Here is a 21,504-nt window from a genome sequence, read left to right as displayed (position 1 = left end):
CACATGCAGATAGAGAGCAGCCAGACTATCCACACTAGGTGCCATGGATTGAGGAACGTATACTTTGACATGAAACAAAGCAAATCTCATATAAAGGTTTACAACGACTTAAAACCTTGCACTGTGGCAATCTAGAACATATTTGTACATAATTTACTTGAGTAAAACGCATACAAAAATTGATTGCTATGGGTCACTTTTCATGTTGCTTTCCTGAATTATCCACTTCAGGGCTGCAAGATAAAAATGGGTCTTGCATACAGGCATACACAATGGGACCAGAGCATGTATGTAAAACAAAAATATATTTGAAGTGAAGCGGTATTTTTTTTTTTCTTCACTTCTCAATGTATGTAAATACACTAGCTCTATGGGAAATCTTGGTGAGCTTGATATGGCACTGCTCCCGAACCATAAGTGACAGGGACGCCAAATTTGGGGCGCACGTTAAGGGGACCCAGGACTACAACATGGTGGATTATCCTAGGCAAGCTGGCTGACCCTAAAATCGGATATGTTGTAGTGATGTGTCCCCTCTCGGTGCTCCCCAAGTTTGGTGTGCCTGTCACTTATGGTTTGGGAGCAGTACCATGTCAAGTTGACCAAGATTTCCCATAGATGCCAATGTGTCCGTACTCTTAAGTGTACGTAAAGCAGGGTATGTCTGTATTAAATATATTGAAATAGATTGCGATCACCTACATTAGTGCTTGGTAATTTGTCTGCGTGTCAACACTTCCCTTTGTATTTCATGGATGCTTGGCTGTCGTAATAAAGTGCTGCTGCAAGACAATTGGACCATGGAATGATATTTTGATGTAATGTATCTTTCAGAATGAAATTCAGACTGCAAAGGAGTTCATAAAAATTATAGAGGAAGCTGAAAATGAATACCAGGTATGTCTCAATTAGGGCTTTTAAGATTTTGGTACTGGAAAAAAACATTAAAATCAAAATACCATATTTCTTTAACCACTCGCGGACAGCTCACAGTAAATGTACCGAGTGCCTTCGGCAGATGCAACATACTTGTACATCACAGCCTTCTGTGTTCGGGGTGTGCATGCTGTGATTGGCTACAGCACAAATTTGTCTGCAGGTTTTGGTCAATGATTTTGGCCATGAACCTGCTGATCGGCTGTAGCCATTTACAGCACAGCCCTACATAAGCTTGTTAGGCACCTTTTTTTAACTTTTGCCGGTGCCATTCGTACATTGTCAGTGTACAGTATTTATCACTGATCACTGTATTAGTGTCACTTGCGATGTCAGATAGTGTAAGAGTTAGCTTGCCATCACACTATAGGTCTCTGATCCCTGCCATTGCTTCTATAGTGTCTCTACGGATCAGTATCTTGATCGTGAACAGAATTATACTAGTGTCCCTAGAATCTCAGCGATGGCAGAATCCGCCCCTTTCACTACTAGCACTTGCGTTTAGAAGTGCAATGTCAGTATATCTGACTCCATGTTGCTGGAGTTATATGAACGCATAATTATTCTCATATGCAGCAGGGCACACAGGTACTAGCACTACACTACTTTTATAGTGATCTGGCAAGCACCAGTGGCATAGTACATCCTGGCCTTTTAGACACCAGCACTGCAATATTTCATTGTGAATTGGAGAGCACCAGCAGTGCAGTAGAACTTGGGGAGATGGCTACCATTTGTAGGCCTGTAGAGGTGCTTGGCCCAGATTCAATAGCGCACGTTATCCCCCCATTCACAGCCCACCCCAGGGTTCAGGGAGAAACGGCAAACTGGGCAACACCCCTTGACTTTCTTTGAGCTGCTTTTTCACTGAAGACCTCTACAATTTTATTATGGACCAAAGCAATGTTGATGCTCAACAATAAATCACCCCTAACTAAAATGCATACCTTGACAGGCCATTCGGGTTGAAACCTATCATGGTTTCCGAAATTAAAACTTTTTTTCTTTCGTTCATTGACGGACAGGGCTCCTTTAATTCTTGACCTTATGCTTATCATGCAAGGGGGGGTCCCTTTGGCTATAACCCCTCGCCCTGCTTCCTGCAGCTCAGTTTTTTTTTCTGCCTAGTGTAGAAAGACCTGGCTCCCTGAGGGGACCATTTGGTCCTGGGAATTTTTTCTACAATTTTGATCCTGTGATCTACAATCAACAGCCGGGCTGGGTGACAGGCTGGCTAATATAGATCCTTGTAGTCTCCCCAGCCTGGCCATCGAAGGTGAGCAGACCCTAGCTACGTTCTGGGTCGGCCACATCATAAGCCTTCTGCTCCAGGGGTGGCCGGAGAGCTATATGCTCCAGGGCACACATATGACCGGCCAACTGCTGTCTGTGTCAGTGTGCCATGGCCAGCAGCCACCCTGTACTGCTCAGGTGCTGGGTCTGTGGTGGCATGCATCCAGCAATCCCGACAGGAGAGGTAAGTACGGCTCTCCCTGCCTCGGCAGGATAGAGCAGCTGGGCATTCCCTGGGAGATCAACTAGGGGGTCTCTCTCTCTCCCTGTCCCTCATTCCTTCCTCCCCCTGCTGGGGCTGCTGTGTGACTGGGCATGAGGGGCGGTGTATGTACCTGGCCAGTGGGGCCTCCAGGCTTTGAAAAGTGCCTACGCTGGCTGTTGGGGTCTGTTTTGTCATTTCTGCCCCATTTTGCTGAGGTCTTGCTTGGCCATTTTCCTGTAGTCTTTTATGCAGTGTTTGTGCCATCAGCCATTTTCGAGAAGGTTCGGCGACCATTTTCTTAGTGATTTTTTATTTATTTTTTGCTAAGACGGCAACCGTTTTCTTGTAGCCTCAGCGTGGTTTACCTCTAGTTCTGGTGTCTGTTTACCTCAGAACAGCGCGGTTTCTACTCTGGACACTTTGTGACTGGCACAGGGCAGAGCGGTCAGCGGCAGCACAGTCGGTCAGGGTGGTGAGTCCTGCGGGGGGGGGGGGGCCTCCTCAGTCTGCTAGCAGCTAGGAGGGTGGGATTTGTGTGCCTTGCCTTAAGTGCCTAAGTTCTGGCAGAGTGAGGGTCAGCATGGTGTTAGAAGCTGGCGCTTCTTCCCCAGACATCCCTGCAATTGCAACCGGTTCACCTGCTAAAACGGCACGCTCTGTCGGTGGTCCTGGAGACCTTTGTTGCCAAGGTGGAAGTGGTATGTGGGCGCAAAGGGGGTAAAAACGCCCCCTCTCCCCCCCCCCCCCCTCGTCTTCTGGGGAGAGCTCTGATTCAGACTCTGGCCTTGCGGTGACTGGCAACCCCTGTTCTGCCGTGTGTGCGGATGCAGACCAGGACCGTTTGGACAGTGAGACTGACTCTGTGTCCGGGTTAGCACAGGAAAACGCTAGTGGAAGCACTTATTACTGCGGTGCGGGATACCCTGAAGATACAGGATGCAGCAGGAACTTCTACTGAGGTGGCGGTCCTGCAAACCGGCCCACACGCCTAAGGTGTTTCCGTATTTGACTTATTTTGATAAGTTAGTCTACAATTAATGGGGAAGCCCGCAGCGGGCCTTTTCAGTCCCAAGAAGAATGGTGGTGTTACCCCTTTGAGGAGAGCCTCCTGGAAAAAAAAATGGACGTCTCCTCTGGTCGTTGATCCCTGGTATCCAGGTTAAATAAAGTAACCACAATTCACGGTAGAAGTGACTCCTGCCTTCAAGGACCCTGCCGACAGTAGGGCTGAGGCAGTGGGCTGGTCCATGTTTACGGTAGTGGGGTCAGTGTTACGACCTGTCCTGGCCACGGCCTTGGTGTTGCAGACGCTTCCTGAATGGGCAAAATTGTTGCACCGTGAATTGGAGAAGCAATCTCCCCCAGTCTGCGTAGAGCTGGCAGATCAGTTGGTGCAAGTCCTTAAGTATGCATGTCTGTGATCCAGCCCTGGATACAGTCCTCCTGCTCTCTAGAGCCTCAGTATCAGCGGTGGTGCTACGGTGCCTGATTTGGCTGAAATGTTGGTCTGCTGACCAGGCATCTAAAAAAGCACTGGAAGATTTGCCCTCCCAAGGTGAGAGACTTTTTGGAGCTTCGCTGGATGACCTTATTAAAAATGTTACCGGTTGGAGGAGCGCATTGCTCCCACGCCGTCAAGGCACCTGCTGAAGGACAAAAGCGTCCCTGGTTTCACAAGCCAAACAAGTCTGCAAGCAAAAATGTTACCGCATGAAGGTTTGCCCCCGCCCAACTCTTGGGTGGGGTGTTGCCTTCGGGAGTTTGCAGCTCGGTGGACCTCCCTACTGTCCAACCAATGGGTCTGCAAACTGGTTTCTTCGGGATACAAGAGAGTTTCTTTCTTGTCCACCAAACAGATTTTTTGCTCCAACCTACCTCTACTTCCGGCTCATCGGGAAGCCCTGTTCGGGGCAGTACAGGACCTGCTGGTACGTAGGGTGATAGTACCTGTACCGATGCTGGAAAGGTTTTGGGGATTCTACTCCAATCTGTTTGTAGTCCCCAAAAAGGAAGGGTATGTCCAATCCTGGACTTGAAGGCCCTCAACAGCTTTGTGAAAGTGCAAAGGTTCAGGATGGAATCAGTTTGCTCCATGGTCGCTGCACTCCATCAGGGGGACTTCCTGGCAACCTTGGATATCAAGGACGTGTACTTGTACCCATATGCCTTGGGCATCAGAGGTTTCTGCGATTTGCAGTCGGGGAAGAGCACTACCAGTTTGTGGCTCTCCCTTTTGGCCTGACGTCAGCACCCGAGTCTTTACCAAAGTGTTAGCTGCAATTCTGGTGCTGTTAAGGCAACGTGGGATTGCAATCGTGGGTTACCTAGATGACCTCCTCCTGAGAGCAGTTTCTGCCTCAGAATTAAAGGAGGATGTAGCGATCACCATGCAGACTCTCCGGGAGTTTGGTTCGGTGCTGAACCTAAAGAAGTTGATGCTAGTGCTGACTCTACGCCTGGAGTACCTGGGCTTACTGCTGGACTCCTCCAGAAGCGAGAGTTTTTCTCGTACATCACGGGACACAAACTCAGTAATTACTGATGGGTTATAGGGTATCACTAGGTGATTGGACACTGGCACACCCTAGACAGGAAGGTCAATCCCCCATATAACCCCTCCCCCTACTGGAGGTACCTCCAGTTTTTTGCCAGTGTCTTAGGTGTTGGTCACAAGTAAAGATGTGCTGTGCTGAGCGCCACTGGAATATCTTTACTGGGGCCAGCTATGCAATTAGATCCATTCAAAGTTTCTTTTCCAGACCGAATTGGATGGTACCTGGGCCTAGTGTCCAAAGAAGCTAGGTTTTACCTGTAATGCTTCTTTTTAGAGTGCTGGACCCTGGGACCCAGTATTTTTTTTATTTTTTTATTTTATTTTTTTTTTTTTTCAGCCATATTCCTGGCAGGGTGCTTTACAGGCCCAGAACTGCGGATACCCCTATTCAAGGGGGCCCCAGTCTCTGAAGGTTTTTTTTCCTAACTGAGCCCACCGTGAGAGGTGAAGATTGGGTCGGTTATTCAAATCCTGCAGCTGGATAAGGTAAGGGAGACTCCTCAAGAGTAAGTAAATGTATGCTGTGCCTATAGTCGCCACCGGGGGCTGCCAAGAGCACATACCATTCATGCCTGATCTGTCTGCTTGGTGTCCACGCTCTATGCTCCTCCAGCCATGCTCCAGGAAGGATGAAGGTAAGGGGGGTTTTCCTTATGGTATGCTCCCTCCACGGATTAGGGGACTGAGACAGGCCTGGGCAGAGAGCGGTAACATACCGCACCACCCACCACCGTTTGCCGCGGCCATTACAGCGGCTTCACGTCCACCGGCCTTTCCCTCTCCTCTGCCCCAGCCTCCCCTCCATGCTTGTCAGCAGGGTTAGAGCCTTTGCTCACGCGGGAAACGCTTGTTTTTTTAAAAAAAACAAGCGGGGAGTGGAAGTGGTCAGAGGAGGGGGGGGGGGGGGGCGTGGAGCACTAGGCTACACAGGCTTTAAAGTGCACTCTATTTCAGATGCACACAGCCTATGGAGGTGTGGAGGACATAGGCATTCCCAGGCAGCATTTACTTAGGCACCAGACTGAGTCTTGGTAGCAGCGGCAGTTGCTGAACTACAGTGCTCAGCAGTCAGTGCATTTTTTGTGGTACATCTACCTTTTGTTGCATAGCACTGTGGGGAGAAGAGGTACAAGTACCCCTAAGAACAGGGGCTCAAAGCGGTCCCCTTCAGGCTCTGGGGACCCCCCCCCCCCCCGGGCACTTCAACCCCTGTATACATTACACAGGAGGTTTTTTCCTCAACCATAAATGGTTTAGAGGAAAGATTAGTGGCCTTAATCGCATCTTCACTCAGTGGAAGAAAACGCATTAGGCCCCTCTGTCCCCCTGGACCCTCAGAGTGAGGAACTCTGGGATAAAGGAGAGAAATCCCCCTGAGAGGATCGGAAGGAGACTGATGATTCCACTTCTGAGGAATCTAGTGGAGAAGGGCCCTCTTCAGCTTCTCAGGATGACAAGATGTTGGTGCAAATTCTTGCTGGATTGGTGCGTTCCACATTTAAGTTACCCGTACTGGAGTCAAAGAACCCACTTCTTCTCTGGGTTCACTGAAACCTCCTCAAACTGCACATGCCTTTCCTGTTCATGGTTTACTGGAAAAGCTGATCTATTCTGAGTGGGATCACCCAGATAAACATTTTTTTTCCTCCTAAAAAGTTTTCTACACTTTATCATATGGAGGAAAAATTTACTAAATTGTGGGATATACCGGCAGTTGACGCCGCCATTTCCTCTGTAAACAAAAGCCTGACTTGTACTGTTTATAACGTTCAGATGCTTAGGGATCCAACTGATAAGAAAATGGAATTCCTATTAAAAAATGTTTTCTCCTTTGGCAGGTTCAGTAGCTCAACCTGCAGTGGCAGCAATTGGAGTCTGTCAATATTTGAGAGACCATGTTAAACAGGTGCTTAAAGCTTTATCTGAACGGCAAGCCCGGGGGTTAGCTAACCTACCAGCGGCTTTGTGTTTTGCTGTTGATGCTATCAGAGATTCTATCCTTCAGACATCTTGCCTTACACTTGGATTGGTACACATGCGTAGAACTTATGGCAGAAAAATTGGTCAGCCGAATCACCATGTAAGAAACTCCTGGCGGGATTTCCCTTTCGTGGTGCAAAACTGTTTAGAGATCCTTTGGATATAATTGTCCAAATCCTCTCCAGTGGGAAAAGCACCCTTTCTCCAGTCAAGAAAAGGAGTAAACGTCCCTCCTTTTAAACAGGCGCTTTCTCCAGTGCCAGGGTAATCAGCCTCCAGGCAGTCACGACGGCCTCCTCTGTTCGGGCTCAAAGGTTAAATCTCAGAGTCAACCCCAGGGACAAAATAAGTCCTGGGGGAGAAGGTCTTCAAGACAAAACGCTAAGACCTCCTTATGAAGGGGTGCCCCCGCTCACTCAAGTGGGGAAAAGTACTAAAGTTCTCCGTGCTCTGGCATGAGGAATTTTGGGACAAATGGGTGGTCTCCCCAATAACTCTAGGTTACAAACTAGAATTCAGAGAATTCCCTTCTCCTCGTTTCCTCAGATCAAATGTACCCAGAGAAAAAGAAGTCTCTCCTTATAGCGTTGGAGCGACTATTGTAGCAAAAAGTCATCCTGGTAGTTCCCATGCAAGAGCAGGGAATGGGGTTTTATTCAAACTTTTTCAGGGTACCAAAGCCAAACAGAGATGTCAGCCCCATTCTAGATCTCAAAGATCTAAAGATACAGTCCTTTCGCATGGAATCGATCCGATCGGTAGTATCCATCCTGCAAGGAGGAGAACTTCTGGTGTCAATAGACATCAAGGATGCATACCTGCATGTACCTATTTTCCCTGCTCATCAAAAATTCCTGCGTTTCGACGTAGAAAAACGCCACTTTCAGTTTGTAGCTCTGCCTTTTGGGCTAGCTACTGCACCTCGGGTGTTTAAGATCTTGGCCCCTCCTCTGGGCCCAAGATATAACAATAATGGCATACCTAGACGACTTGCTCTTGATAGACCGGTCGGTAGCCCGCCTGGACCAAAATTTGTTCACCACAATCAACAAGTCTTCTTTAAAACCAGTAAGAAGACTAGAGTATTTGGGTCTGGTCATAGATACAGCCCAGCAGAGGGTAATCCTACGCCAAGCAAAGATCAGTGCTATAAGAGGGCAAAGAAGGGTCCTTCTATTCGTCTTTGTATGAGGTTGTTGGGGAAGATGGTGGCTTCATTCGAAGCAGTTCCCTATGCTCGGTTTCATTCAAGGCTGCTGCATCTATCCTATCGGCCTGGAACAAGAAGGTTCAGGCGTTAGATTTTCCGATGCATCTGTCCCCTACAACGCGTCGGAGCCTCAGCTAGTGGTTGATACCCGAAAATCTGCGAAAAGGAAAATACTTTTTACCAGTTACCTGGACAGTGGTAACAGATGCCAGTCTTTCGGGTTGGGGGGCAGTCCTGGAACAGTCGACTGTCCAAGGGAGATGGTCCAAGAGCGAGAGGGCCTTACCCATCAACGTTCTGGAGATCCGTGTGGCGTATCTAGCCCTAAAAGCCTGGACACTCAGGTTGCAGGGTTGCTCTGTCAGGATCCAGTCCGACCAATGCCACAGCAGTGGCTTATATCAATCACCAAGGGGGCACCAAGAGTCGTGCAGCTCAGAGAGAAATAAACCAGATATTAATCTTGGCAGAAGACCTGTGCCATGCATATCAGCAGTCTTCATTCCGGGGGTAGAGAACTGGTAGGCGGACTAGTTGAGCCGCCAGCAGTTAGTCCTAGAGGAATGGGCTCTTCACCCTGACGTCTTCTTAGCCATATGCCAGAGATGGGGGGGGGGGGGGGGGGGGATTCCGGATGTAAATCTCTTTGCGTCCAGGTTCAACAACAAGGTTGATAACTTTGTGTTAAGAACGAGGGATCCTCTTGCATGGGTTGGTAACTCCGTGGTATCAGTTCTTTCTGATTTATGCATTCCCTCCTATTCTGCTACTGCCAAGACTTATTTGCAGGGTCAGGCAGGAAAAGATGTCTGTGCTTCTGGTGGCCCCAGCAGAGCTTGGTATGCAGAAATGGTGAAGATGGCGTTAGGCTCTCCTTGGACCCTACCACCCTTTCCAGACCTGCTACCCCAGGTACCAGTATTCCATCCTACCTTACAAACGCTAAATTTAACGGTTTGGCTATTGAAACCCACATTCTGAAAAATTGTGGGCTTTCGGGCCCTGTGATATCTACCTTGATTAATGCAAGAAAGCCAGCTTCCAGAATGATTTATCAGAGTCTGGAAAGCATATGTCTCCTGGTGTGAATCCAGGGGTTGGCACCCCAGAAAATACGTCATAAGCGGAATCTTCTGCAAAATGGGTTCGATGAAACTGGCCTTGAGTACCATCAAGGGCCAAGTCTCGGCCTTATCGGTTCTGTTTCAACGTCCACTTGCTTCGCATTCTTTGGTCCGAAGCTTTATACAAGGGGTAACGCACCTAAATCCTCCAGTTAGGGCGCCTCTGAACCCCTGGGATTTGAATTTGGTTCTGTCAGCTTTACAGAAGCAGCCGTTTGAACCGATGCATCAAATTCCCTTAGTTCTGTTGACAAGGAAATACATTTTTCTGGTGGCCATTTCTTCGGCCAGCAGTGTATCAGAATTAGCGGCCCTCTCTTGTAAAGGACCGTATCTGATAATGCACAAGGATAGTGTGGTTTTACGCCCTCATCCTAGTTTTCTACCGAAGGTGGTCTCAGGTTTTCATCTAAACCAAGATAATGTTCTGCCTTCCTTTTTTCCAAATCCCTGCTCTATGGAAGAGAAGTCACTACATTCTTTGGATGTAGTGAGAGCAGTCAAAGCCTATCTGGAAGCGACTGGTCAGGTTCGCAAAACGGATGTTTTTTTTCGTATTGCCAGAGGGTCCTAAGAGGACAGGCAGCGTTGAAATCTACTATTGCTAAATGGATTTGACAAGTAATTGTTCAAGCTTATGGTTTGAAGCAAAAGATTCCACCTTTTCAAATCAAGGCGCACTCCACTAGGGCTATTAGTGCTTCGTGGGCAGTGCATCACCAGGCCTCCATGGCTCAAATTTGCAAGGCCGCAACCTGGTCATCAGTCCATACATTCACCAAATTTTATCGGGTGGATGTGAGAAGGCATGAGGATATCGCCTTTTGGGCTTAGTGTGCTGCAGGCAGCAGTACAGGGTCCTTAGGTCTGATTACACCCTATGTTGTGTGGTTCCCCTCCCCTCAGATAGCATTGCTCTGGGACCTCCCATCAGTAATTACTGAGTCCCCGTGATGTACGAGAAAGAAAATAGGATTTTTATAACAGCTTACCTGTAAAATCCTAGTGAAGCAATATAAAAGTGTATTAGAAGAGGGGAGGGACCTCTGTGTCCCTCCCCTCTTCTAATACACTTTTATAGTGCTTTGCTACAAAACTGAGGTACCTCCAGTAGGGGGAGGGGTTATATGGGGGATTGAACTTCCTGTCTAGGGTGTGCCAGTGTCCAATCACCTGTCGATACCCTATAACCCATTAGTAATTACTGAGTCTGTGTCCCGTGATGTCCCTCAAAAGAAAAGTATTTTTACAGGTAAGCGGTTATAAAAATCCTATTTTTTTTTTTTCTCCCTTTGAAGGAGTTTGAAGTTGTTGGTGAACTGCAGGTGGTCGTCACTACGGTTCTGCATGCGAGTTCTGGGCCTCGTGTTGGCCACTTTCGAAGCGATACCTTCCACTCAATTTCACACTCGAGTCCTACAAAAGGAGATTTTGTCAAAATGGCACAAATCTTCGTTATCCCTGGATGGTCAAATTTGGGTGAGTCGGCTAGTTCGGGATTTCCTTCTCTGGTGGCTGAGGTCTCCGACCGTTCGGTCCAGGAGATCGTTCCTTCCTCTCCATTGGACGATGATCACAACGGACGCCGGCCTGACTGGTTGGGGGGGAGTTCTGGGAGTACGGTGGGCCCAGAGCCTTTGGTCGTGGGAAGAATCCCAACTGCCGATTTTAATGTGCTTGAGCTTCGGGCGATCAGGTTGTGCCTCTCCACATGGTCAAGGAGGCTACAAGGGCGTCCAATCAGGATCCAGTCGGACAACACCACGGTGGTGGTGTACATCAACCATCCAGAAGGAAAAAGGAGTTCAGCTGCTGCACGGGAGGTCGCTCACATCCTCCAGTGGGCAGAGCTGCACGTGCCGGCCCTGTCTGTCATATACATTCCGGGCATAGAAAACTGGCAGGCGGACTACCCAAGTTGTCAGATGCTGGACCCAGGGGAATGGTCGTTGCATCCAGATGTATTCCGGCTCCTTTGCCTAAGGTGGGGCACACCAGATGTGGACCTTCTGGGCTCTCGGCTCAATCGGAAGGTGCAGAGGTTTGTGCCCAGGACAAGACACCTGGGCAAACGCAACAGACACGGTGGCTCCATGGGGGCGTTATCGGCTGATTTATGTCTAGCCCCCCCCCCCTCCAACTCAAACTTCTACCACATCTTCGCAGAGTGGAGGGCGAGGGGATGCCGGTGATTCTGATTGCCCCAGATTGGCCTCGATATCCTTGGTACGCCGACCTAGTACGTCTGGTTGTGGATGTTTCTTGGCCGCTGCCGATGTGGGAGGATCTTCTATCGCAGGGTCCGCTACTTCATCATCCTGCTTTAAGGTCGCTGGTTTTAATGGCATGGCTGTTTAAAACCAGGTGCTAAGGGACCGAGGTCTATCGCACAGTAATTTCCACTATGCCGAGGGCACGGAAGTCGTCTTCTCTGAAGATTTACCATCGTACGTGGAAGGCTTACATCTCCATGTGTGAGGCGATGGGGTGGCGTCCGGACACTTATTCAGTTTCCAGGATCCTGCTGTTTTTGCAGCGAGGAGTGGATCAGAAATTTGCCGTAAGCACCATCAAGGGACAGATATCAGCCTTGGCTGTCTTTTTTCCAACGTCCCTTGGCGACTCACTCATTGGTAGGTACTTTTGTGCAAGGGGTTTGACACGACGTCCCTCTAGTTCAACCTCCACTACCTCCATTGGATCTGAATCTGGTGCTATCGGCGCTCGGATAAGGCCGCGCTACGTCCGCAGCCCTCTTTCCTTCCAAAGGTGGTTTCGGGATTCCATCTAAATGAGGACATAGTTCTACTATCTCTTTGTCCTAAGCCGACACACCCGAAAAGTTGCCTTACATTCCCTGGACGTGGTCCGGGCTCTATGGGTGTAGCTCTCTGCTACAGCTCCCTTCCGGAAGTCAGACTGTTTGTTTCGGTGGCTGGTCCAAAAAAAGGTCTGGCGGTCTCGTCGTCCACCATTTCTAGGTGGCTCAGACAGATCGTGTTTTTTTTTTTTTTTTTTGCCCCCTTTTCCTGTCACGGCTCATTCCCCCAGGGCAATTGGAACCTCCTGGGCTTTCTCACATCAAGCGTCTGTCTCCCCAGGCGACTTGGTCATCCGTTCACGTTTTAACAAAATTCTACAAAGTTGACGTAAGCTCATCTTTGGATGCTTGGTTTGGCTGGTTTTGCAGGCGACTGTGTAAGATTTATGCTTTCTTAAGTTAGTTTTGTTGTCAACGCATCTTATGATGCATAAGTTGGCCACTGGTTAAGATGGCAACTCCTCTGTTGAGGTGTTCCTTTTGTGGGTGAAGTTATGTTTTGCTGTTTCCACTCCTCGTTTTTTGACACTGCTTGGGTACGTCCCTGAGGTCAAGAATTAAAGGAGCTATGGCCGTCAATGAACGAAAGAGAAAATGGGATTTTTGTACTCGCCGTAAAATCCTTTTCTCTGAAGTTCATTGACTGAGACAGCTCCCACTGTACTGCTTTCTGATGAACTGAGCTGCAAGGAGAGGGGTTATAGCCAGAGGGACCACCCCCTGGGCGGTGCTGTGCAGTCTTGCCGTTTTTACATGTGTTAAAGTCCTCTCCTGAAGGTGGCGTGATAACCATAAAGTCAAAAATTAAAGGAGCTGTTTACATCAATGAACTTCAGAGAATAAGAAGATTTTTTTTTTTTTACAGTGAGTACAAAAATCCAATTTTTTTAGACCTAACCCTTAACACGGACATTACAAAAAAGAAAGAATGAATTGCGGTCATATTGGTCAACAGACCCGATTTATCATATGCCCATGTTTACTGCTGCAATATCCAGGACAATATGAGACAATAATGCTTTCTATGCATTTCAGGGACCATACCCTCCATCATCCCTGGGGTGACCCTGACTATGATCAGCTCCAAAAAATTTGGCTTTTCATAGATAACCTGTTCCAGAAATTCAAATGTGTATCCGTCCCAGCAAAACATCAGCATAGACGATTACCTTACACAATTTTTACTGGCAACAAAGCAATATCTCCCCAGCAGGAATGGCAGATATGGTGTCACACTGTATAAGCTCTGTGAAATGGCCACAGGCTATACATATAGTTTGGGTTTATGGCGGAAAAGACAGTGATGTGAAGCCTTCTGGATGCCCAGACTACACGGGAAGCAGTGTCAAGATAGTGTGGGACTTGTAAAGAATACCATTAGTACTTGGACAACCTTAATGCAAGCGTGCCAATTGGACATTGGAAATTTCACTCAAAAGTGGAAGTTTAGTTGTTTTTTTTTTTTCTCCACCCCCCCCCCCCCCCCCCCCCAACAACTTGTGTTAACATTTGGGGGGTACATGTCATTCAGTCGGAAGTTCGACTTCTCACCAGAAGACTACGGGACTGTTCTAAAAAGTGCAAAGCAGCTTCACAGCCGGCTTTGCTTACAATGGTGACACCTGGACCTGAAGCCCATTGAATAATCGGCTTAGATGAGGACATCGCTGGATCCCTGGACAGGTAAGTTTCATTATATTAAAAGGCATCAGCTACAGTAATTTTTACTTTTTGTGGTGTGGAGACTGAAGCTCCTCTTTAAAGAAATTGGCTGATGTGGAACCATGTGATATAATCACAGGGGCTTCCCCCAAGGCTTGTAAACACCTCCATTTATCAAGTGGGAGAAAGCCTGCTTGCTCAGTGAAGAACTACTAGCAGTGAAATGGAAGGACAAATGTGATGCATTTAGTCTGTCTTTCATTCATCCAGACACAATTGTCCAAATTAAAATATGGGAGTTGTAGACTTCAACAGCCATATGATGAAGCCATATTTAGTCTCCCGCAGTTAGACACTGGTGCAAAAAAGTGTCAATAGATTTCTTTTAATTGGCTATATACATTTACAAAGGTACTTTTTAAGAACTGGATCATACCTAAAATTTCAGAAAGCGATCATTACAGCTCTTTTGTATCCAGAAGATACAAATCTAGATACAGTTAGAAGGCAGCAGGAGAGGCATTTTCCAGATGTCCTCCCAGGTACCCAACGGGAAAAGTCACCCCAAAAAAGATGTATATGTGAAAAACGCGGAATAAGAGGTGACACCCTTGTGGTTTTTTTTTGTGGGATTTTTTTTTGTCTTTTGTCCTGCTATCACACACTAGTGGACTATTTTTAGTCTCATGTACAGCACGGCACAGTCTCTAAAGAAAACTGTATATCATATTTTGAGACCCTAAAATGAAACATGGTTTCCGAAAATTTAAGTTATAAAAAAGTTAAAGTAAAAAATAAAGTTGTTTTTATGTTATATCGTTACTGGGTGTTAACAGTTGTTTGCTTTGAAGTATTTCCAATCTGCTGCAGCACTGATCTGTGGTTTCTAACAGCAGCAGGGTGCTCTCGGAATATATATGTCAACGCTTGCAGCGCAGCAGGGGGAGATTTTTCCATCTGCACTTAAAAAAAAAAAAACTTGCAGCAATAGGAGCATCTTCCCTTCCTTGGCGACCGGCTCTTTGGAGCCTCCTTAGATGACATTATTAAAAATGCCACCGGTGGTAAGAGTACCCTACTCCCACAAGCCAGGAAGGCTAAGGATCCACGCCGTAGGCAAGAGCCTTCTTTTTCCGCTCACAAACGGCTTTTTCTTCCGCCCGGAGCTTTGACAAAATGTCCCCAGCCCAGCAGGATGACCACGGATGGTCAAAAACATCCCTGGAACCGCAAGCCTGCGAATAAAAGTGGTACCGCATGAAGGTTTGCCCCCACCCATGTCTCGGGTGGGGGGGGGGTCGCCTTCGGGAGTTTGCAGCCCGGTGGTCCGCTTGGTTATCCGACCAATGTGTCTGCGATCTGATTTCCACAGGCTACAAGATAGTTTCTCTCTTGGCCGCCAAACAGATTCTTCCCCTCCAGCATACCCATATCCCCGACTCACTGGGAGGCCCTCTTGGGGGCAGTAAGGGACCTGCTGAATCACAGGGTGGTTGTACCAGTTCCGGGAATCGGAACGCTTCCAGTGCTTCTAGTCAAATCTGTTTGGACGTACCCCTTCCTTCTTGGGAACCACAATCTTGGACCTAAAAGCTCTCAATCACTTTGTAAAAGTGTAGAGGTTCAGAATGGAATCAGTTCTCTCAGTAGTCGCTGCACTCCATCAAGGGGACTCCCTGGCCTCCTTAGACATCCAGGATGTGTACCTGCACATACCCATATGCCTTCGGCATCAAATATTTCTGCGGTTTGCAGTCGGGGAAGCCCACTACCAGTTTGTGGCTCTTCCTTTTGGTCTGGCATCAGCCCCCCGAGTCTTTACCAAGGTTTTGGCTCCAGTTTTGGCATTTCTACGGCAACGTGGGATCGCGATCGTGGTATACCTAGATGATCTCTTCCTGAGGGCATCTTAGGCCTCAGAATTAGAGGAGGATGTGGAGATCACCATGTAGGCCCTGCAAAAATTTGGGTGGCTGTTGAACCTAAAGAAGTCGGTGATTTTACCGACCCAGTGTCTGTCGTACCTAGGCTTGCTGCTGGACTCCATGGAAGCGAGAGTGTTTCTCCCTTCAGACAAACTGCAGACTCTAAGATCCACTGTAAAACTGCTTATGAACCGCAAGTGGTCGTCGCTCCACTTTTGCATGTGAGTCCTGGGTCTCATGGTAGCCTCCTTCGAGGCAGTACCTTATGCCCAGTTCCACATCAGAGTCCTGCAGAAGGAGATTTTGACAAAATGGACAAATCTCAGTTGTCCCTGGATAGATAGATCCAGGTGAGCCAGTCACTGATCTGGTGGTTGAGGTCGCTAGTGATTCAGTCCGGAAAATCGTTCCTACCTCTGAAGTGGGCAGTGATCACAACACACGCCAGTCTATCCAGCTGGGGGTGGAGTGATGGGGGGTTCAGCCAGCTCAGGGCCTCTGGTCAACGGAAGAATCCAAGTTGCCGATAAATCTGCTCGAATTGAGAGCGATCAGGCTGTGCCTCTCCACATGGTCAATGAGACTGCAAGGGCGTCCGATCAGGATCCAGTCAGACAATGCCACTGCGGCGGCATACATTGATCACCAAGGGGGAACAAGAAGCTCAGCCGCTGCACGGGAGGTCGCTCACATACTTCGGTGGGCAGAGCGACACGTACCGGCCCTGTCGGCCATTTACATCCCGGGAGTGTAGAACTGGCAGGCGGACTATTTGAGTCAACAGATGCTGGGCCCAGGAGAATGAGCATTGCATCCGGAGATATTCGGGTTACTGTGCCTGAAGTGAGGCACACCAGACGTGGATCTTCTGGCCTCCCGTCTCAATCGGAAGGTGCTAAGATTCATGTCCAGGACAAAAGATCCGTGGGCAGACGCGCTGGTGGCTCCATGGGATCAGTACCAGCTGATCTACACCTTTCCTCCACTGAAACTGTTACCATATCTGCTTCGCACAGTGGAAGCCGAGGGGATCCCAGTGATGCTGGTTGCCCCAGATTGGTCCTTGGTACGCAGACCTGGTGCGTCTGCCACCAGACGCTCCCTGGCGACTGCCGTTGCAAGAGGACCTTCTGTCTAAAGGTCAGATTCTCCATCCTGCTTTACCATCGCTGGCTTTAACTGCATGGTTATTGAGAGCCAGATGTTGAGGAACCGGGGTCTGTCGGATTCGGTGATCCCAACTATGTTTCTTCCCGGAAGATATACCATTGTACCTGGAAGGCCTACATATCCATGTGTGAGGAGAAAGGATGGCATCCGCGCTCCTTTTCTATATCCAGGATCCCGCTGTTTCTTCAGCAAGGAGTAGACCGAAATTGGCGCTAAGCACCATTAAGGTGCAAATTTTTCAGTGACCCCTGGCGTTTCACTCATTTAGTGAGTACCTTCGTTCAGGGGGTACGACATGTAGTCCCTGTGGTGCGTCCACCGTTGCCCCCATGGGATTTGAACCTTGTGTTGTTGGCACTTCAAAAACCGCCGTTTGAAAATATCAGGGAGATTCCCCTGTTGACTTTCCCAGAAAGTGCTCTTTCTAGTGGCCATCACATTGGCCAGGAGGGTTTCGGAACTGGCGGCATTGTCTTGCAAGTGGCCCTATCTGGTTATCCACAAGGATAAGGTGGTGTTGTGTCCGCAACCGTCTTTTCTACCGAAGGTCGTCTCGGCTTTTCACATTAATGAGGACATTGTGTTATCTTCTCTGTCCTAGGCCATAACACCCTGAAGAGGTGGCCCTTCATGCCCTGGACGTGGTTCGGGCCCTGAAGGTATTTGTCTGCCACTGCTCCCTTTCGTAAGTCAGACTCACTGTTTGTTTCGGTGGCTGGTCCCAAAAAAGGCATGTCGGTCTCATTAGCCACTATTTCCAGGTGGATCAGACAGATTGTAGTACAAGCCTACGCCTTGAAGTGGCAGGTGCCTCCCTTTTCGGTCACGGCCCACTCCACAAGGGCAATCGGAACGTTTTGGGCCTTCCGACACCAAGCGTCTCTCGCTCAGGTGAGTAAACCAGCGACCTGGTCGTCTGTCCACATGTTTACCAATTTCTACAAGGTAGAGGTCAGTGCTTTGGCTGATGCCTGTTTTGGCCACAAAATTTTGCAGGCGGCCGTATAGTTGCAATTGAATATGCAATATATATTTCCCTTTTTCCTGGTTTTTCAATAAAAACACAGTACCGTTAAGTTAATGCCTTGTTGCATTACATTCCGCAGTTTTTGGTACTGCTATGGGTAGTTACTCCTGTTGAAGGTACCCTGGTTTTTGTGTTGTTTTTTTCCACGCACTGTTTTTTGTGGGTAAAGTTTCACTAGTTCCCACTTGCCATGGTGGATGAAGTTTTTATGCTGTTTTCCCACCCTTCGTTTGGCACTGCTTGGGGACATCCCAATGACTAAGAGGAGCAGTGTCGGTCAGTGAATATAAGAGAAAATAGGATTTTCGCCGTAAAATCCTTTTCTCTGTAATTCACCAACCGACACAACACCCGCCCCTCCTTTTTATCTTTACATTATACTGCTTGTTGACGTACTGAGGTCTGTCTGGCAGACTGGAGGGTTGTTGCCCAAGGGACCACCCCCTGGACGGAACTGAGAATTCTGAGTGTTACAACTAATGCCTAGTATCTCCTAGTAATAGGGAAAACAAACCAATGGCTAAGGAGCTGTGTCGGTCGGTGAATTACAGAGAAAAGGATTTTACGGCGAGTACAAAAAATCCTATTTTCTCAGCAGTCCCCTGTTTGGGAGGGGTTTCTTAAGGAACAAGCCATTTTAAATGTGGACCTTGCCATTTCCTATCAGAACAAGACCTTTTGAGGACATTCCAGTGTTTTTATGATCAAGTGTAGAAGACTAGAAGCCCTTTCTTAAGCCTTATTTTCATGCGTCATCTTAAGTACGCCAAAATCCCTGTGAAGACTACAGGATCTCCATGTTGTTTTGACAAAACTCCTCTCTAACAGAGCTATTGCTGTTTTGGAACAAGAAAGATTCAGGGTTTTTATCGAAACCTGCTTTCTGCTTACAAGTAAAAGAGGTAATTTACCCCATTCTAGAACTAAAGACTCCCAGTGTCTTCATTTGAGCAAACATTTTCCACATAGAAACTGCTAGGTTAGTCATTGCTTCCCTCTGTCGAGGGGACCTTGTAGCCTCTTTAGATATCAAGGATGCCTGCTTGTATATCCTCTATTTCCTGTGGGGCTTCACCAAGGTGTTTGCTCTTGTACTTACCCTGCTTTTTTTACATGCAGGCCTTGTCTGCCAGTGTTGCATCTATCTGTGAGGGCGGCGGGGGTGGTGTCTTGGACACCCTTTTTCATGCAGGGGCTTGGTTGCTGGAAGAAAGTGTCCCCCCCCCCCCCACCCCCCCAATTGATATATTGGAGCTTAAAGCGATTTGGTTATCTCTTCATTGCTGGAACCCACAACTACAGAGTCCTTTGACCCGGATTCAGATGGACAACACCACTGCAGTGTTGTACAGCAATTGTTGGGGAGGAACCATAAGTCTTGCAGCTCAGAGAAAGTGACCGGATTCTGGTTTGGGTGGAACTTCATGCCACCCCTGTCCACCAAGCACATTGCAGGCATAGAAAATTGGAGGACAGAGAGGGGTGGTCTCTTCACCTGGAGGTTTTTCTGTCTCAGCTAGGGAATGCATTCCGGCCTGAATTCTTTAATACAGGGGTCACATAGTTCCACCTGTACATCCACGTTGACTACTTTTTGGCTCCTCGACCTGGTTTGTTCACTCCTTCAAAAACTGCCTTTTGAACCGATCAGAGAGATTCCTGTCTACTCTCACGGGGTAGCTTTGCTTGTTGCTCTCACCTCCAAGTCGAGTTTGAATTGGCAGCCTTGTCTTTTTAAGGCATTCTTTCTGATGTTAAACATAGACAAAGTTATCCCTGATGCCTAAGGCTTCCCTTCTCCCTTTAGGTGGTTTCTCTTTTACCTTAACCATGACATTGTACCTTTCTGTCCTGCGGCAGTACATCCCAAGGAGATGTTGGATGTGGTGTGAGTGGTTTGGTTTGTGTTTGTCTCAGCTTTCCTTCTAACTGATTGACTTCCTCTTTGTCATTCATGAGGATCCCTGGAAGGAACAACCTGCTTCTCTGTTCACAATTCCTAGTTCGAATAGGCAGTACATCATAATTTTTAAGCCTGTTGATTTTATAAACGAAAAAAAAACATTGTAAAATCAGTTTCTTGGAGTTTATTAGGAAACATACAGTATGTGCGAACGTTTCAGTTAATATTAATACTAATGTTTCTCAAGCATGTCCACTCTTTAGAAATGCTAGTGGGACAAGATGACCACTAAGCAGAAAAGGCTTGGTGTGTGAATGAAATGTTGTATTCTTTGGGGGGGGGGGGGGGGGATAAAACATATTCATTTGGTCTTGACTGCTACACACTACTATGAATAAATGTATACAGCCACCTTTGCAAACATGGTGCTCTTCTGTACATTGACTTCCGCGATTTTAACCCTTGTGTTTATTCCCACCTTAGACTGCAATCAGTGAGAACTACCAGACTATGTCTGACACTACTTTCAAAGCCTTACGTCGTCAGCTGCCAGTGACACGCACGAAAATCGACTGGAACAAGATTCTTAGTTACAAAATTGGGAAAGAAATGCAAAATCCCTAACAAGAAATGGTGTATGAATGGATTTTAGTGTCTGTATACAAATACACATGGCTGTGAAGTTTTTCAAGCTGCCAGCTTGCTTGGTTAGATGGCTCTTTGCTTTAAAAATGAAAATACTGTAATTAAATTCAGCTACAGCACAAGATTCACATTATGAATTCATTTCAGTTTACATTTTTATTTTAAAGGTTGGTACATGTATTATATTTGAGGCATTTTCCCTATGTTAAACCTTTTTTTAGGAGGACAAAATGCTATCCCCCCGTTTAGGGCTTTTCTAAAATGATCTTGCATTTGTATAGTTTGGTTGAAACTGCAATTCTAAAAAACTCATTCTTGTGCCAGTGTGGAACAAAAGTGCTCATTATGGCTTCAGTATTCATTGATCTAGTGTAGCCATATGTAATGTGCTAGAAGCCTATTGGCTTCCATCTCTTCACTAGGTGGGAAACAAAGCTTCATAGACTTATTATATTGTTCTGTTAAAACTAATATCTTACTTTAAAAAAACACAAACCATGCAAGGCCAAGTTCTTATGCTTATGTTATTTCAAAATTTTTTGGCAGTGTTTAAGTATATTAAATGATTTTTTTTTTTTTTGTGATGGTGCTTTAAATCGGTTTGAAATTCATCTATCAGGCTATAACTTCCTACTGTCTACTGTATAGCATCCAATGTATTATAACAAAACAAATTGTAATATATTTAATCCAGTACTTGTATGTCTGTCCATTTTTTTTTTTTTTTCTATTCTCTGCCCTTGAATTGTATTCCAACTCAATGTGATATTAAAATGCAGATTTTTCTATTTGTAAGAGTAGAACTTGCTTGCAAAAAACATTATATGCTTTGGTCCTTGAAAATGATGTATAAGAACAGTATTGAAATATTCTGATGCAAAATATGCATCTACAATGTGTCCAGCGAAATCACTTAAGGCTGTAGACAATATGTCTATGAAACTAGGAGAAAATTTGACATGGACAGAGCCGCTGTACTAACAATCTGATGTTAATACAGCTGCGCTATTGTGTTCTGATGGGGATGGCCCCAACTCCAGGACACTCTG

At 47.0% G+C, this 21,504-nt stretch overlaps 1 protein-coding gene across 1 annotated transcript in view; it reads left to right on the top strand.

Annotated features, from left to right (window-relative positions):
* LOC143960255 (F-actin-capping protein subunit alpha-2-like) overlaps positions 1-21,250 on the top strand; it is an 80,695-nt gene extending 59,445 nt beyond the window's left edge. The window contains exons 9-10 of the mRNA XM_077468639.1: positions 835-897; positions 20,294-21,250. Of these exons, the coding sequence (XP_077324765.1) occupies positions 835-897; positions 20,294-20,434 (204 nt within the window). The 3' untranslated portion in view covers positions 20,435-21,250. The remainder of the gene's footprint in view (positions 1-834; positions 898-20,293) is intronic.
* The last annotated feature ends 254 nt before the right edge of the window (positions 21,251-21,504 follow it).

This window comes from Lithobates pipiens, unplaced genomic scaffold, assembly GCF_037356315.1.
Source record: "Lithobates pipiens isolate NorthernLeopardFrog02 unplaced genomic scaffold, aLitPip1_a1.2 Scaffold_8, whole genome shotgun sequence".
NCBI classification, from domain to species: Eukaryota; Metazoa; Chordata; class Amphibia; order Anura; family Ranidae; genus Lithobates; species Lithobates pipiens.
This window is presented reverse-complemented; position numbering and strand designations above follow the sequence as displayed.